Here is a 17,244-nt window from a genome sequence, read left to right as displayed (position 1 = left end):
ACCTAGTTTATTTCTGTCTAGCATTCTAAGACTCCTGCTGATGCTTTTACTCAGAATAGTTTTCAGTTTGGAAACTTGAACTCCAGTGTCACAGATTACTTCTTTCTTTCGGTAATTTGTATTATTTTTTTTAAATTATTAAATGTCCAAGAAACTGTTTTTCCTGACAGAAGTTGCATTTCAAACTGTGAACATCTAAGTAGCAGTGTATGAAAAGAGTAGCCTTTATTTTTGCTCCCCTCAGACTCTTATTGGTGCAGTTAGCTCATTTCTAACAGTAGTTTGGTATATTATAGTCAAGCTTAATGATTAAGTAGTAGTACAACAGGTCTCTCACCCTCCTCAGCTGTGACTCAGTAAACCACAAGCCCTTGTCCCTGCAAGAGGACAGACATTCAAATTCAGACACACATGCTGAAGGCCAGCAGACTATACTGTTCTTGACATTGTATTTAGAGAATAATTTCTGCAGTTTAGCTATGGCCATTATCTGAAATCCATATTGATCCAATTTTTTAAAGCAGCTTATTGCAAGATAAATCCTGAAATATTTTTTACTGTTTCTATCAGAACACTTGCAGGTAGGGAGGGTTACTATAGTCAAGGTAGATTGAAGAGACATCTTTATATAAATATGACAGAAATGGGAAATTTCCTGCTTTTGAAGCAGCATTATGACAGAAGTACCCTAAAATGTAATTTCCTATACAGTTTTATGCTGTGTAGTTTACTTTTTCCTGTATAAAATAACATATAAAGTTAAGAATTCTGGCTATGCCATTCCACATTCAGTTGTTAACATTGTAAAGATTCATCTTATATCTTCCTTTATGTGTAGCTATAAATGCCCACCAAAATATTTGCATCTCTTCAGTAATTTAAAATATTGAAGACAAGGGCCAAATTTCAACATAAGTTGTCAAGTGGTTTCAGACCTTCGCATACATTTCTATATACACACTCCAGTGAATGGTACCCATCCATACATACTCATACTGTGCTGCTGTTTCCTGACTGAAGCAATCTGTAAAAGAATATACACTTGCATGTCGTGTGAACAAGGAACACGAAGGCATACATGTGTGAGTAAATCTGTGGCATTGTGAAAAAATATACTTCTAGAATTTGTTTCTTTATTTTGATGTCTGGGATGCCCTTTGTGTTTTACGCACTGAGGTTTTGTGCCCTGCCCGCACAGCACCGTGGAGTGCTGTGTTTGGGATTCTTGAGCTGGCTCTACATGATTTATCTCAGGTGTATGTAGTTACCCAGGAGAAAAGCTGGCAGTGCTGTGTGCTTTTCCCAATAAATGAGCAGGCTCATTTAGAGTTATTGCCAGGATCTTGTGGTGACACCGTTTTGTGCTGTGTAGACAAACCTTGCAGGAGAATTATGTGTAAATCACTCATAATAGTCTGAGGCTGGAGTCTTGCATTTTGCTCAGAAACTTGCACAACTCTTACTAGAGACATCTATATGCTGGTCACTGTTTTCTAACCAGATCCTAATTCTTTTCCATCAAATCTCTGCTTATATGTTATCTAAGTAAAATGTTCTGAATTTTAATGAGTGAAAATTCATTGCCGTTTAATCCTTAAATGCACTGAGCTAATCTGTGAGTGTCCCTTAATTATAAAAAGTGAAGCTGGGAAATTAGGTCCTGGACATAGAGAGTAATTATTTTCATAACTCTTTTGTTTTTTTACCTCCATAACATATGGAAAGAGAAAATGACCAGTTGTGGCTAGGCCAGAGGCCTTAATGATGGGTTGTAGTCCCAGCACTGCCAGTCAGTTCAGCCAGCGCCAAGTGAATTTGGATGAGTCATTTAAAGTCTGTTCACAAAGTGTCCTTACCTGCCTAACAGAGGTATGATGAGATGGGCTGTAGTTAAATACACCCAACTCTTTAAGGCACAGAGGAACTTAGAAAAGTATTATTTTTGTCGTCATGAATCTTAATAATGACTACATAATCACCATCAGAGCACTTGGCCAGCCTTCAGTCATCACTCCTTGATCACAGATACTGGTTCAGGTATTTGCTGTGCTCTTATGTTCCCCTGCCTTAAAGGATATTATATTCTTAAAAGAGTTTTATAGACATTCAGATTCTTCCCACACTCAGTAATAAATAGCATGGACATATAAACTGACATATTTGCAACATGCTGCTGGCCAAAACCCAAGAAGCATCTGCTGCTATTTGGGCTATTTGATAATTATTTAACTACTATTGTTTCTTTCTGAGTGCCTATTTTGGACATTCTGCTCAAATAGGTGAATTAAAAAGCCCCAAGTTTTGGTTCATAGATCAAACTTGAAGGGGAAAGGAATAACATAGTTTGAGAATGTAGCAACTGGACTGATAAATAACAAAACAGGATTACTGGGAAATTGCACATACACATGCCAAATGTAGAAGCCTGAATGTTTCTTCTGACTGCACAAATCTGTAGACTAGGGAGATTTGATGAAAGGACAAAGTTTTATTTGTTCCTATTCAAAGTCCAGTATTTTATCTTTCATATCACTGTTCATATCATTAATATAGAAAGTGTTTATTTTGGTTCAAGTGAAGAGCTTCAGCCGAGCAAGAGATAATTAGAGAACTGTTGTCTGAGAAATTACAAAATAATGGCCTTGATACATTGAGAAGAGGCCAAAAGTGCATAATGAAATCCCCTTGGGAAAGTTAAGCCTAGGAAGATACCAAAAATTCTGAATTTACTGCAATTTCAATGTGGGACTCTAAAGGGGATGTGAGTCAAACCTGCTATTGCAGACAGTAGTGTCATGAAATACAAATAGTTTTTCCTCTTGATATCTCCTGTTTTTTCAGTTGTTAGTCATTCTTTATTCCAGTGGACACTAGTGAATTGTATACTCATATTATTCTGACTAAAAATAAGTCTACAAATATGCTGTACAGTTCAGAAAGTGCCATTTACCTGTTTCTACATATGTGCTTTTCTCAGTCACCAGATTTTGCCTCTTTTGTGATGTCATATTTGCAGTACAGAGTCATCCTCTTGATCTTTTCTGCCCCGTTTCTCACATCACATTCCCACAACATGTACTCAGCAGAATATCTACTTTGCAACTAGTTTTGGAAGCTTGATAAGCCTTTGTCATAACAGTAGTCCCTGACATTTAAAGGACTTCAGTTTATATTTGCCAGCCAAATTTCATACCTTCATACCTCTTTCAATTAATCAAAGTTAAACCATTGTATATGTGAAGGGGCCTCTTGTGGTTTCTAAGTAAGTAGTATGGCTTTTCTGGCAGAGAGCCACAAGCAATTTAGTAGGCACATACTGTGGGGGTTGAGAGGAAGAGAGACAGGAATAATCCAGAAAGCTTTAAGAGGGGCTGAATGAAATCAGTATTTCTATACACAGTACAAGACTTTTGCATTCTGTATCTTACTTTTGGCCACGGCAAAACGGTTTTGGTGTGTTGTCAGTAAAATAATTCTGAAACATAGGACCAGCTTGGTTTTCCTCTCACTCAGCCAGTTTTGCACTGGTTTTTACTTCAGTTGAAATATTCCCAATTTGCACCTGTGGCAGAGAAGAGTTAGGCACAGGGGATTTAATATATGGTTTACAATTGTCATATTGTCACTAAACCATTTCCACAGGAGTAAACCTAATATGGTTCCCAGTTGTCTTCAGAAATAGTAAGATTTATTTTGTAGCCTAAAAGTCAGGATGAGGCTTTACCATGTACCTTTTGCCTGAGAACTATACAGCTGTAAATAGATACTAACATAAAAGGTCTGTCTCCAGCAGAGCTGATCTCTCTTTCCAATTCTGACAGGGGTCACATAGTCAATGTAAATTACCACCATAAACTAAATTCCACCTCTCCGGTAGAACAAAGTGCTTGATCTGCCTGTCTAGAAGTCAGGAGCTATGCAGAGAACTGTAATATTTCAACAATTCAGCAGGAGTGGCAACCTGTTCTTAATAATGAAACCCTAGCAACACTTAATTTCATTTTGTTTCATCATGTTAAAATCCATCCTTTCTTTAAGGGATTTAAAAACCATCTGAAGGGAACCTGAATACAAAGAGAATAATTCAAGTAGAAGCACTATCTTCCTCTGTATTTCATGCAAGTTCAGGTTCAACGTGCACATCTTGGCGCCCGTAGGGAATGAGTTACTCTTAGAAAAGGACAGTTTAGACATCTCAAGAAGAATGTGAATTCTCCATTTTATCTGTAATTTTGATTTAATTGAAATATGTACCATAATAGTAATGTCAAAAGAGTTAGTGGATTTTACTAGAAATGAAATTACAATCGAAAAAATTGAACTATTATTGGCAAGTTTTTGGAGGTTGTAATGATTTACTTGGGTATTTTATAACTAAACTACAATATGCTGTTAAAAATGACACATAGGTTGGAAACTTTAACTTGAAACTAGATTCTTATATAGATACAACATCTTGAATTCAGTCTGAAAGATGTCAGAATCTGAAGAACTCAGCACTACAAAAGTTATGCAACAGGCATATCATGGAAAATTTGGCCCCAGTTCAGCATGTGACTATCTAGACTATTTTACACACGCTTTTTTTAGTATTTAAGATGAATTCAATGTAAATGTCTGGAATTCTTCTTACAAGCTTGTTGAAAAGGGACAGTATTTTAGCATGACTCCCTTGTGCAAACCTGGTGTTTAGCAGATTACGTATGTTATTCTGTTATAGGTACACTACAGTGATAGACAAAATGGCAAAGAGTGTATGACCTGTTTGACACTGTCTCCTGTGCAGATGACTTTCCAAGGTATCGGAAGCTCCATTGAAGCCAGCCATGACCAGGTATAATACCTTCACCCCACACTCTTGTAATTTTATTAATATCTGGTAAGCCCAGAATGTCAGCATTAGTAATTTTAAATTTTGACACATCTTATGCTTTTTATGTGGCATGTTCTTGTCACAGGGATTTGCCTCTCTTGCCCTACTAAAATCCTGATTAGATCTAAAGAGTGACATGAAAAGGAGACAAAACTATATTGCCTTTTACATATTTTTAAGACATATTAGGAAAGCCTGAAGAGCTTGCTTTGATTTTAAAGTCAGATGTAAGGTTTCTGCAAAGATTTGATTTGCTTTTACGTGTGTATCAGGTCTTGTCTATCCTATTTTTGTTAGAAGATTATCAGCAGTTGGAAAAGCAGAGAGATGAAGCCATCATCTCTAGCCATCGTCTGTCACAAGAAACTGGCATTTGAGAGGGGAAAGGCATTTTTAATCAGACTTTGTAAAACTCCCATTTTGTTTGGCTGTAGCTAAAACATTTAATTCAAGCTTCTGGCAAAAAGCCAGAAGAAAAGAAAAGGCTCAATGTTAATCATTCATCACCCTGCTGCTTCAGACGGGAACTGAGGGGGACTCCCATTCTTGTTGTCTTGTCCTCCAACACTTGTTTGTATAAAAGCAAGACAAGACTTTGATACTCTGAAAGTTTTAAAAGCAAAAAGGAAACAAGTAGAAGAAAACATTAAACCAAACATTGCACCTTTCATATCTTCAGTAGGTTAGAAAAAATTACCGTGTTTACTTGCCTTTGCAGGTCATCTTTAAATGGTACTGTGTTCACATTTGCTGTACATTTTATCAGACTCTGTGCAAGATTCTCTAAGAAAAGAAAGGAAAGTCACCTTAAGAATTAGCAGAATTAGTTACTTTTGGGAAAAAGTTTCAGACACTCTTAGCCATGTTTTTGTTTAGTGGGTTTTTTGTTGAAAGTTCCTAAGTTAGTTGTTAACATAAACTAAGTCCATTAGTTATTTGCATGGTAACATGAGGATACTTCCTGCCCTTAAGTGTTTGGTGTTTTACAGTAATGGAGAGCTGTGGTAAGTCAGACCATACTTTGACATTCAATTCTCATTTCATCCAGCAACTTGTTTATGCTGCTCTAAAGCTGCTCCATTTTTCTTTCAGTAAAGATAGGCTTTTAAAATATAGTTATAACACAACTACGATATTTAGACATTTCAATGAATTTAAGGTGGTCCCTGTCAATTTGGTGACAACTACATTCTGGGCTACCAGCCAGCTTGGCCTTTGTCTTAGCATTTATTTAGGCTAGAGTATGATATGTAAACAGAAAAAAGACTCTGTAAGCAAAAAGCACATTTAAGCCATCTGAATAATTATATATTTAAGACGTCTAAATGAAAAAGTTGTATTGAGCCTGCAAAGTCAAGCACCTAGAAATTAGGAAATTCCAGGTTATGTGCAGCATTAGTTTGATCCCAAATGTACCCATTCAGTGCTCCAAACAGGATATTCTTCTGAGAAGAAAAAAAATTTGTATAAAATCACATAAAGATTTTATCACAGCACCTTCACAAATAGGTAGAATTAAATTTACTTGGGCCATTATGTAGCTAGAATTTCCTCATCTTGTTTCAATTTGATGTTTAAAAAATGTTCATAATTGGTTTTAGTTACGTAATTTTCCACGGGGCTCTTAAAATGGAAAGAAAAATGTTTTGTTATTGCATGAGGTTGTTGTGTTACTGAACCCACATCACTTGTGCAAAGATTTCATCTGAGCTGAGAGCAAAAGAAAATAATCATCTGAAAGCCAAATGCCAACTAGTGGCTCACAAAATAGATCCACTCACTGGACAGGATGTACAAATTTCTGCTCATGCCTTTCCTAACTGTCAAAGGAATTTCATTTTCTGGGGAAGAGGGATGCTATTGACTGGTTGTGTTTGATAAGGGGGTAGCAGGACTGAGTTAAAGCATCATTTTTCATCACCTGAATAAACAGAGAAAAATGAATCATTAGCAAACCAAGTGCTTGTCAGGCATTGGAATTAATAAATTAATGACAAAATTAGAGCTATTAATGGACTAATTAAAAGAAAATTCCCCTCTTCTCTATTGTTCCTGTGTGGCTGGTATGTTTTTCCTTGTTTCTTACAATTGTACTCACAGTAGGTTGATTTGATACAGTTATTATTGTTTTAAAAATCGGAGACAGAATGCCGCACCTTTGTCAAACTGAATTCCATTTTAAAGTGTCAAATCAAATAAGTGCAAGATAACTGTATGCTATAAAACTTGAATTTTAGAAATTCTTCTTTAACTTTTGTAATCTGTTACTTGTAAATGATCTCTGTAGTATTGTATGACTGTTAGGATGGGCTGGTTACCTGGCAGCCTGTGATTTCAGTGGAGGGATAGTGATCTGTGCCTCAGCAGTGAGGCCTGGCATTGTTTGACTTCAGGAACTGTCCGCTTCTGTGCTTATGAAGATAGTTTGTCTCACATTTTTTCTAAAATATTGATTCTATAATTTCTAGAGGGTTTATTATGGAACACTTTAGGAATGAGACTCTGGAATATTTTGGGGGAAAAGGGGTGAAACATATTGTGTGAGAGTATCTAATAAAAAAGCTACATACCAGATTTGTTGCTATATTGTGGCAGGAGAACCACAGTGCTGTGGTACATAGCAGGTGATCATGTACCCTGATAAAAAAAAGATAGAAATGAAAAGGGAAACAAAAAACAGTGTTGCCAATGGCATCTCCAGCACTATAGAATACCTTTTAGATCAGACTTGTCTTTTGTAACATGTCTCCCTACTCATATCCAGTGGGAGATTTGTTACCCAGTAGATACCAAAGTGGTTACAATCCTACATAAGTACATTATCTGGGTTTTTCAAATATGTCAAGGCTTGACACTGTAGTTTTTCAAGTCTCTTGCTCTTTTCCTGGACTCTGTAGGGAGTTTTCATTCTTTAGATTGGTTTAGCTTGTGATTTTAATGAGTTCAAATATTTTCCCCACATACTTCATCTGAGCAATTTCAGATTAATGTAAACATATCACACTGGTACACTAATTAGTGTGTATTTCAAATGTCTGATTGACAAGGCATATCTCATTTGGTCATGAAGCAGCATTGTGGAAGCAATTGCTGATCTTTTTTTTTTTTTTTGACAAAAAGAAAAAATGGGAAATATTCCTAAAAAACCTCTGCAGTCTGTCTTCCCACATATTTTGTTGGGTTTCGCATTCAGGTATGCCAACCTCTTTTATAAAAATTTAATGGGGTTCATAATTTTTTTTCCTGAATGCTTTCTTTCTATTTTTCCTGTTTCCTGTTACCTGACTATAACTATAAATTTCTCTTTCCTTAACGGCAACTATTCTTTGGAGGGTTTTTTCAGTAAAATTTAGTTACAAGTAGCTTTTAGTTAAAATGGTTACCACTTTCCATTGATTTTCTCAATCAAACCTGAGTTTTTCCTTAATGGTAGTGTAGCCTGGTATTTTTTGTCTTGATGTGGGACTGGAGATGACCTGTTCTCAGGGCTTATGATGGAATTCAGGCATGTGGTATAAAGCTGGGGAATGAATTGAAAGTGGATGATTTAAAGTAACAGAAAGGAAGTCCAGGTAATTTTTATTTGTGTCATTGAGCAAATTCAAGATATGAAAAGTCAGAGGCAGAAGAGGGAAAAATTCATAGCTAGGAGGCTATATAAGCAGAAATAGTTGGAATGAAGCAGAAAACTAAGAAAGTGTAGGGAAATGGGGCAGTGAATGTCTAAAGGCCACAGAAGTGGGATAAAGAGAGAAAGTTAGAGCTAAGCAGAAGGGGTGATCAAAAACCCCTCCAAAAAAAGGCATCTTCTTCACTGCTACATCTCAAAGTACTGAAACCTGAATTTCTTGTTACTGATACAAATAAATATCTTCCAGTTTTAGTGAACTGTGACACATGAAGAGTTCTTTGAATTCTTGAGTGCAGGCACACTAAGAACTATAAGTTAGAAGATGTAATGCAAGCAATTGAAGGAAATAGATTTCTGTTTCCCCAGAGGACTCTAGTCAATACCATAAAGTTGTTAGAGATGTACTTCACTCAACAAATATCACTGGATTCACTGCAATGAATAGGTTAAATTTGATGGCCTATGTCAAACAAGACAGCCTGTGACACAGTTTCAATCTAAGTGATATACTTCTGCTATCCCTTGTAGAAGACAATGTCAAACTCAGCTTCCATGTTTACAGGTATATTTTAGCAACTTGCAATGCTACCATCTTTAGTGGCTTTATAATTGTTGTCTTTCTGAATGTTAAAGCTAATGTATCTGCTTTGGGGTATCACACTCCTGTGGTTGTCATAGCTGTGAAAGAAAATACTCTTGGGTGCATTTTTAAGGCTTGCTGAACAGCAGGCAAATTGAAAGTATGAACATTCATTTTTAAATAAAATTATTTAAAGTCAGTGCTGGTGATGAAAAAGAACAGCTTGGGCCCATTTTGAGATTTTGAATGCTTGCCATGGAATACTCTGCCTGTACAAGTGAATTTTAAACTCCAAGCAACTTAATGTTCATTGAGGAGTGACCAGTTCTCTACTTGAATTTCAGGAGACAGATCAAAGAGAAGTGCATTTTTCTAAAGTCTCATTGCTTTAATACTTTTTGATGATTTTGGAGGTTTTAACCATATGCATGTTTTTTGGAGCTGGCAATACTGTCCATTTGTTTATTACTGACTTCAGCTGTTTACTTCACCTAATACTCCCAATGAGATATGCTGTTAAAGTGGTATCAATGAACCTTTCATGCCAATATTTTTATTCCTTCTTAATGTTATCTATTATATTTGTATTGTATATTAGACTGTATTTTTAAAACTCCTCAGCACTTTGCAACGCACAGGATAGAATACTTTTATTTTGCAGGACAGATAATGATTGTTTAATGTTATATAAAATCTACCACTAATAACACTTTTATTTTCAAGTATAAAAATGGCTGGAAAGGGAATGAGCAGGGACAGAAATTGTAGAAGTGGAAAAACTACTGATAAGATAGACTTGATCAGAGAGCCCAGCAGAGGGGGGGTGTACTGAAAGGGAGATGCCCCATTTAGCAGTTTCAGAAATCACTGATGGAAAGCTTGGCAGACAGCAGTGGAGAGCAAACTGAAATGTGGTCTGTAGCAAAGCATCGTTGCTGGTCTGCAAACAGGCATTGCTGGGCAGGGTTAACAGACAGTGGGGATGCCCAGATGTGTGCAGCTCCTGATGGCACTTGAACACAGGAAGGGCTGGAGTAGTTCTCAAGGGAAAAAAGACCTTGGAGATGTGTGACAGGCTCAAGGGAAGGTGCTTGGAGCATTGAGAAGAATTTTACATTGTAACAGCAAATGCATAGCACATATGAAGGTTCACATCTCTGTTATGGTCTGAGAATTGTTTGTAGAGCATGCTCAGGAGGCAGTGTCTGGGGAATTTACAAAAGCCATAATAACTAAAGGTGTAGTCACTGAGTATGTGAAGGCTAAGAATTTGTCCAATGCTGTAACCAGAAAAGATAAATGGGGTTGTGTTTTTTGTTAAAATACCTTTCCGGGTCAGGAAACCAGATGAATTAAAATTATTTTTTTTCTAAGGAGAAATTAATATTTTCTAGATATTCAGATTTACTTCACAGTAGGTTTTTATGTCCCAGACATGGTCAAAAAAAATGAAAAAATATTAAGGTTTTCTTTAAAAAATACATCCTTTTCTGTCTTTTTTTTTTCCTTAGGTGATATGATTCACTTCTCAGCACATTTCTACTTTACTTATTGTAAATGCAGTTATCATTTCTTCAGAGTGACTTCCTTGATAAAATGATAAAACTTTAGTTTTAATAACTAAAAATTTTCTATCAGTTTTCCCAAAGTTTGGCAATTCTATTCCAGACCCTTCAGCATCAGGACTCCTACCTGATCTTATGAAAACATCTCACACAACTAAGTCTCCTTCTCCTGCAAGGGTGTTCTCACTGGCTGCTGCCTTTTCTTGAAAACTCTGTACCCTTCAGGGGTGGGTAAAGCTGAGTGCCCAGTGCTCCAAAAGATCCAGTTCATGTAGGACAGAAATATAAACTACTTTTAATATACAGCACCATGCTTCAGTCTTCTGTTCTGTCTCTTAGGTTGATGCTGCAGTAAGGAGTCATCCCATCAGGTTTTAGTTAGGCTCATTGGATTGTTGTCTGCTATTCAGTATTTTTCCTCATCTGCTGTGCTCCCCACGACTGTGTGTGGAAGTGTTGGTACATTTTCTCCAAATTCTTCATCTTCTGTTTTGCATTATGTCAATCTGGATGTACGTGACAGAACATTTGCTTTTCCCTGGCAGCTGCTAAAGTTTTCCTTGATGAGCCCAAGATCAAATGTATTTGTTCAGGAAGTGTAATCTTTAATTTTCAAAAAGTGAGTTACTAATTAACTGCTGAATGGGAAAAAAATGCTAACCAAGGCACGGCTATCTCCTTGCCAGACTCTTTCAATCCTCTAATTCAGGGCTTCCTGAGTAGCTTCCCAATGTGACTGCTTCTTGATGAAGATGCATAATAGGATTTTTCAGTGCTCTGAAATGCGTGTTTGTTTACACAGCAACGTCAGCAGGGTATGAAATGCTACTGTTGCAGTCTCTGCCTATCTTACATGCTTGGCATGTAACTTGTAACTAGTGACAAACAAACACCATGGATGTTTTTGGGACTGTCTTCCTCTGTTGGAAAAAGAGAAAAGAAGTGAAATATCCTTATGACTGCTACTGGTGAGGTTTCACAAGAATGGTGAGGTTCACAGGATCACAGAATGGGTGAGGTGGGAAGGGACCTCTGGAAGTCACCTCCTCCAAGGCCCCTGCTTGAGCAAGGCCATCTAAAACAGGCTGCCCTGTGTCGAGGCAGCTTTTGACTATCTTCAAGATGAGGCACTCTACCTTGATTGTTCTTTCCCATTTACTTAATCTCCAGTCCTGGCTGCTTCCTAAACTGCTGAGCTAGGTGTAAACTCAAGCTTTTAGCCAGCTCAGTGAGTTGAAATGATCCACTGGGTTGCAGATGAACACCAGTGCTGATGCAAGGGAGACATCAGGACTGCCCACCCAAGAGGAGAGGAGAGGGAGCCACCCCTTTCCACAGCAGCAAGCTATTGGGTCAGCTTACCCACCTTGTAAAATGTCATTTAAAGGGGATAAGGCAAAAAATTAACTGTACAGAGAAGTTAATTTCTTGTAGAAATGTTTGTCTTCCCTAGTACTCTTAAAGCTGTTCACAGTGCAGTAGCATGACCTGGCAAAAATAGGAGACCAGGAAGGGCACATGGAAGGGGAAAGAGCAGGGTTGTAGCAGCCCTGACCTGCAGAACTTTAGCTGTTTTGGAACTGCACCCTTAGCAGCTACTTGCATTAAAATACCTTAGCAAGCTTTCAGTGCAGTGTAACATGTGGAAGTGGAAAGAAAAGCATTAACAACATACAATAAGCCAATCTTCCAGGGACCACAGGCCAGCTGTTCACTATCCTAAGTTTGCAATCTGTTTCTGGTTTGGTTGTTTTGCCGTTACTTTAGGCTCAGATGGACAATGGTGGAATGTAAAAATCTTGAATTTTCTTGCTGCTGTGGCTGTTAGGAAAGGGAAGAAGCTTAAAAGGGAAAGGTATTGGAGAAGTTCAGAAAAGCTAAAAATGTCAGTTTACTCCCTTGTCACGCTTCAGCAGGAGTTTCAGCCCACTTGTATTATCAAGAAATCTAACAGATTCTTCCCTGTCAGGGAAAAACACAGGGAAGACAACAGAGGTAGGTTCTTCTCCTACTCAACAGCTAAAAATGGATAGACATACACCTACTAGACAAAAGCTGGTATAGAGGCAAAAATCAAATGGAAGGAGACCCACCCCCAAGTAGCTTGTCTTGCAGTTGAGATTGACAAGGATCTAGATTTTTCATTTTAACCCCTGACAGGCAGCATTTTAATTTTAATAGCTTTGTCCATTTTAATTTCTAGGACTGGTAAAACCTTTCAAAGTTACAAATTAAAACTAACAGTCAAAGACCAGCTGCCTGTTTTGTAGGCACCTCCATTTTAGACAAAGAAACTGTTAGCAATATATACACTCAATTTGTTGCTCACCCTGTGCTTGCTAGAGTTGTTCTGTGGCATTTTCTACACTCTACTCAAAGTAATGCTCTGTCTGTCTGTTGATTTGTGTTTAATCACTTGTCATTCAGTGAAGTTGCTTAACACCCTAATTATATAATTGGCATTTCAAAATACATTTCCTTAATCATTCTGCAAGACAAAATAATGATTTGCACATGTGGCATCTGAAGAACTGTGCTTCTGCCAAAATTCTGTTTGCCACCTAATTTTTCCACTTCTCTTGAAATAATATCACATGGCTGGCATTATGCATGCATCTAGCACAAATGAAATGTCATGGTTTTTGGTTTGCACGTTTGTCATACAACCCCTTGATCTACACAGTGCAAGTAGAAACTAAATTTGACATCCTACACCCCTTCATTTCAAGGATTCATTTCAAGAAGCCAGGATTTCATAATAAATGCTCTGACAATAGACTTAATGGGAAATAAATGAGGTCAGGAATCATAAGTAATTAGTAATCAGTAACAGGTAATTTTGTAAGTATGAGCACGAGAAAGTTGTGGAGCTATGTTGAGGAGCACTATGGTTAAACTCAGTTCTTAGACATCCATGCTTTCTTCCATGGATGTTTTTTTAAATACTCCATCAAGAAAGAGCTGAAGATTTACCCTGGCTTGGTGACTAATGGTTACCTGAGCAATTGATTTCACTTTCCTTTTTTACATGCTTGTCATTGATGCCCTGATGGAAAGTGTCAGACATCTCCAGGGAGGAAGGTGTTTATATTCTTTCCTATAGCTCACTTAACATAAAATCCCTCTCTCTGCTTCCAGACTCATTACATGTACAGGTTTTTTGTAGTCGTTGAGTCAGAACATCCCACTGTTTGAGACAGGAAGGAGTCACCAACAACCTTCTCTTCAAAGCATCAAATGTGCAATATCCTTACTTGATACAGGAGTTTCTGTATCCCCAGAAGCTCTGTGTGTACTTGTGTCCTCCATTTCGTAGCTCTTACAGACTGTCTTTGTTCCAATTCTAATGCTTCATTCCAGCAAGATCCTTCACATATGCTAAATGTAAGACTGCTTCCAAGTAATTCGCTCTCTCAAGGATCCAGGACTTGAGATAATAAACACTAGAATGGAGGTATCAAGCTAAACCAAAGCAGTGAACTCCTAAGTTAAACTTTAAATTTTATCAATATTTCTTCATATTCATTCTTTCTCTTTCCCATCACTAGAGAGACTGTGAGACCTAGTTTTCCACAGATCCTTACGGCTGTACAAATAATTGATTTTACAGTCCAAAATCTCCTCTCTCATCCTTTATCCCCTCAAAACCCCACCAGTTCAAATTGGTCCAAAATAAAGAAAAAAAGCTTCCAGCCAAAAAAAATAATTAATTTTGTACATGGGCATTTGTAGTGAAACTAAGAAAATGGCTGAAATTTAGGAAACTGGTGGGAAAAATGCTGAACTATTTTACTAATAAGCTTGAGGGTTCACACACTCATGCAAGATGAAAGAAGATGTACGTTTTATTCTATGCTTGTCCCCACAGGACCATGAACCCTCTGTAGAAACCCTTCTTATGCTACAGAGAGGCACAGCTGGGCAGCCACAGGAACACAAAGTGGTAACCACAGAGCAGTCCTGGTTTTTGACTCTGTGAGCAGTTCGCTCAATAAAGCTGCGTGAGCAGTAAAGTTTGGTGGAATTCTCATTTGATATTTACCCCTTTGTTCTGAATCATGAAAAGAAGGATTCATATCCTCCTGGGAGTTAAAGAGGCTTAAGCTGTGATTTTTCACAGTCCAGTGTTGACCATCAAGTGAATCTTCCCCTTTGGTTTTCACCACAAGTGGACAAAGCTACACAAACTGTAACAAATAGCTTGTAATTCCTAAAGGTATTTACAGCTGAAAATGCAGAATATCCATCCTGGGTCTGGGAGCAGATTTGGCCAAAGCAAAACTGCTCTTTCCAATGTATACCTGCTTTCTGTAGGAATATGCTTTGCTCTACAGCCAACCCCATCCCTGCCTCGGGTAGGTATCCAGCTGGTGGCGGCATTGTTCAAACCTCCAGCCACGTGCTCCTCATGGCTGGAAGTTGCCACATGGACCCAGAGCTGAGACTGCCAGGTCAGGCTATGGAGGCAATTGCAGGTAGTAGGACGTGTTCAGATGGAGTCACTGTGCTCCCCTGCAGTACCTGGAAGGTTGTCTTCTTCCTCCCTTGTGTATTTCTTCTAAGCATAACCTGCAGACAAAACAAGATCTTTCTGTCCTCAGCATTCAGCTCTTCAGCTGCCTGTAAAGGAGCTTTACATTTGTTTCAGGATGTTTAAAATTTGGTTGCATGGCATGGATTCATAAAGGACATTTTGGCAGCTGATGTTGCTGAATCTCTTGTACTGGCTGTAGATAAAGTAAGACAAGTGCCGAAGCCTCAAGTCCTTACGCTGATAGCAGTGGAGCTCTGAGCAGTCCCTGTAGCCACCATGCCTCAGCCACTTAGATAAAAATAACATCTTTTGCTGATACTGGTTACAAGGCTTATCCCAGTAGTGGAAAGATTTTAGATGGTTTGTGAGGTCATAGAATGCCTGCTTAGACATTTCCTCAAAGCATTGGGCTGTTCAGCAAGTCAGCCTTATTTCAGACTGCCTCCTAAATATTTCCTACTTCAATATTGTTTTGAATAATTGGGGTAGTTTTTTCTAGCACAGCATGCTGTATGAAATCATGAATTGAGGAGATTTTTATGTTGTCATGTTTGATTCAATACTCCATTGTCGTTTATGTGAAGTGGTATAACAATACACTGTCAGTCATTTAGAGGGGAGCTGGGCATACATGGACCTTTGTGCCTGTGAGTGGGGCTTCCCAGGGTGCCTCAGTTCATCAGTGCACATAATACTGCAGAACCTGGGGCTTGATTTTGGAATGCCACAAAAGAGGATCATTCTTTCAAATTAAATAAAAAGTAAAATCTCAACATATAGAACTTTTTTTTTTTTTTTGGTCATCCTGTGTCTATCCATGCTTGTGAGGAAAATAATAGGAAAAAAAGGGTAAAGGAATGTTTGCCATAACTTTATAAGCTACAAAATAGTGGAGCAAGAAGATGTGGGTTTGAGAGGGAGTTAAGGAAATTAAAAGGAGGCATCAAACTTTGGCTTGATCCAGAAGTGCTTAAAATCCCATTTGCCCTTACAGAACTAAAATACTAGCAAGGAAGTCTGACATGCTGGCAAAGACACAATTTACACGTCAAACTACTTTAAGATAATTTGAAAATTTCTTGGCCCTCATTTAAATAAACTGGATCTTGAGTTTCTTGGAACTCTCCTGATAAGTAACACTTAAACCCCTTTTGATCAAATACCCTTTCTCAGGCAATTACACATTCTTAATTTAGAGGCCAGTTCAAAAGATTGCTTGTTACCTTCATTTAGCAAAGGTTCAAGTGCTGCAGTTTTCTGATCCTTTTATAAAAGGCAAACAAGGAGAGTTTACACAATAAAAGTTCTTTTTTTATTCTCAAATTAATTATTTTGAAATATCTCACAGATTACATCAGTTTCTTCCTTGCATTCATGTTGCAAGATGGAGAGTATTGTATATTGTTAGTGATGCATTAAATTAGTTGTTTACATTATAAAAACTAAACATATTAGAATCTTTTGTGTTTGTCTTCAAAGATTCCTATTCTAATAAAGCTTTCTGAAACAAGTAAGGTTGTCTTTTTTGTTTAGTTTATGCATCAGTGGAGAACCTAAAGATTTGTAGCCTCTAGCCATCCCTGTCTGTGTTTAGTAGAGTGTAAGGAAATTGTGTTTTGGACAACATATATTTTCATATAAAAGGGAAAGTTATGCTTTTAAATAAATTACTTTGCTTTTAGAAAAGGTAACACCTGAGACAAATGTAAATGGAAAGAGTCAAAATTCATACTCTTCTCTCAAAGACTCTGTTTTTCTGCAGCTTTTAACTGGAATAAAAGAGTATGTATAATGTCCTGGAAAATAAAGATTTTGGCTACATCCTTCCTATTTTTGATGGCTTTGTTCACTCTTCGTGTCAAAGTGTTTCTGAGGGTTAAGTGATACACAACCAACATTCAGCAAAGAACAGTACTCAGGATTTTAAAGGAACTTTGCTATTTGGACTCTCTGTTTTGCTCTATAACAAATGTTTTAACAGAGTTGTAATGAAATATGAAAAAGAAAAGCAAAAGCTGATAACTTTAGTATGGCTGGAGCTTCTTGGTAAAAGTAACTTTC

General features: G+C 37.5%; 1 protein-coding gene across 7 annotated transcripts in view; it reads left to right on the top strand.

Annotated features, from left to right (window-relative positions):
• Positions 1-17,244, top strand: part of STAU2 (staufen double-stranded RNA binding protein 2) — a 171,970-nt gene that overhangs the window by 106,413 nt on the left and 48,313 nt on the right. For 6 of the 7 annotated variants that reach the window (XM_039549124.1, XM_019289110.3, XM_039549126.1 and 3 more), the window contains one exon: positions 4,721-4,834. The exons of the other annotated variant lie outside the window; for it this stretch is intronic. In XM_039549124.1, the coding sequence (XP_039405058.1) occupies positions 4,721-4,834 (114 nt within the window). The remainder of the gene's footprint in view (positions 1-4,720; positions 4,835-17,244) is intronic. 7 annotated transcript variants of the gene reach the window in all.

This window comes from Corvus cornix, chromosome 2 (genome assembly GCF_000738735.6).
Source record: "Corvus cornix cornix isolate S_Up_H32 chromosome 2, ASM73873v5, whole genome shotgun sequence".
Taxonomy (NCBI): domain Eukaryota; kingdom Metazoa; phylum Chordata; class Aves; order Passeriformes; family Corvidae; genus Corvus; species Corvus cornix.
Note: the sequence above shows the minus strand (reverse complement) of the source record. Positions and strands in the feature narration are given on the sequence as shown.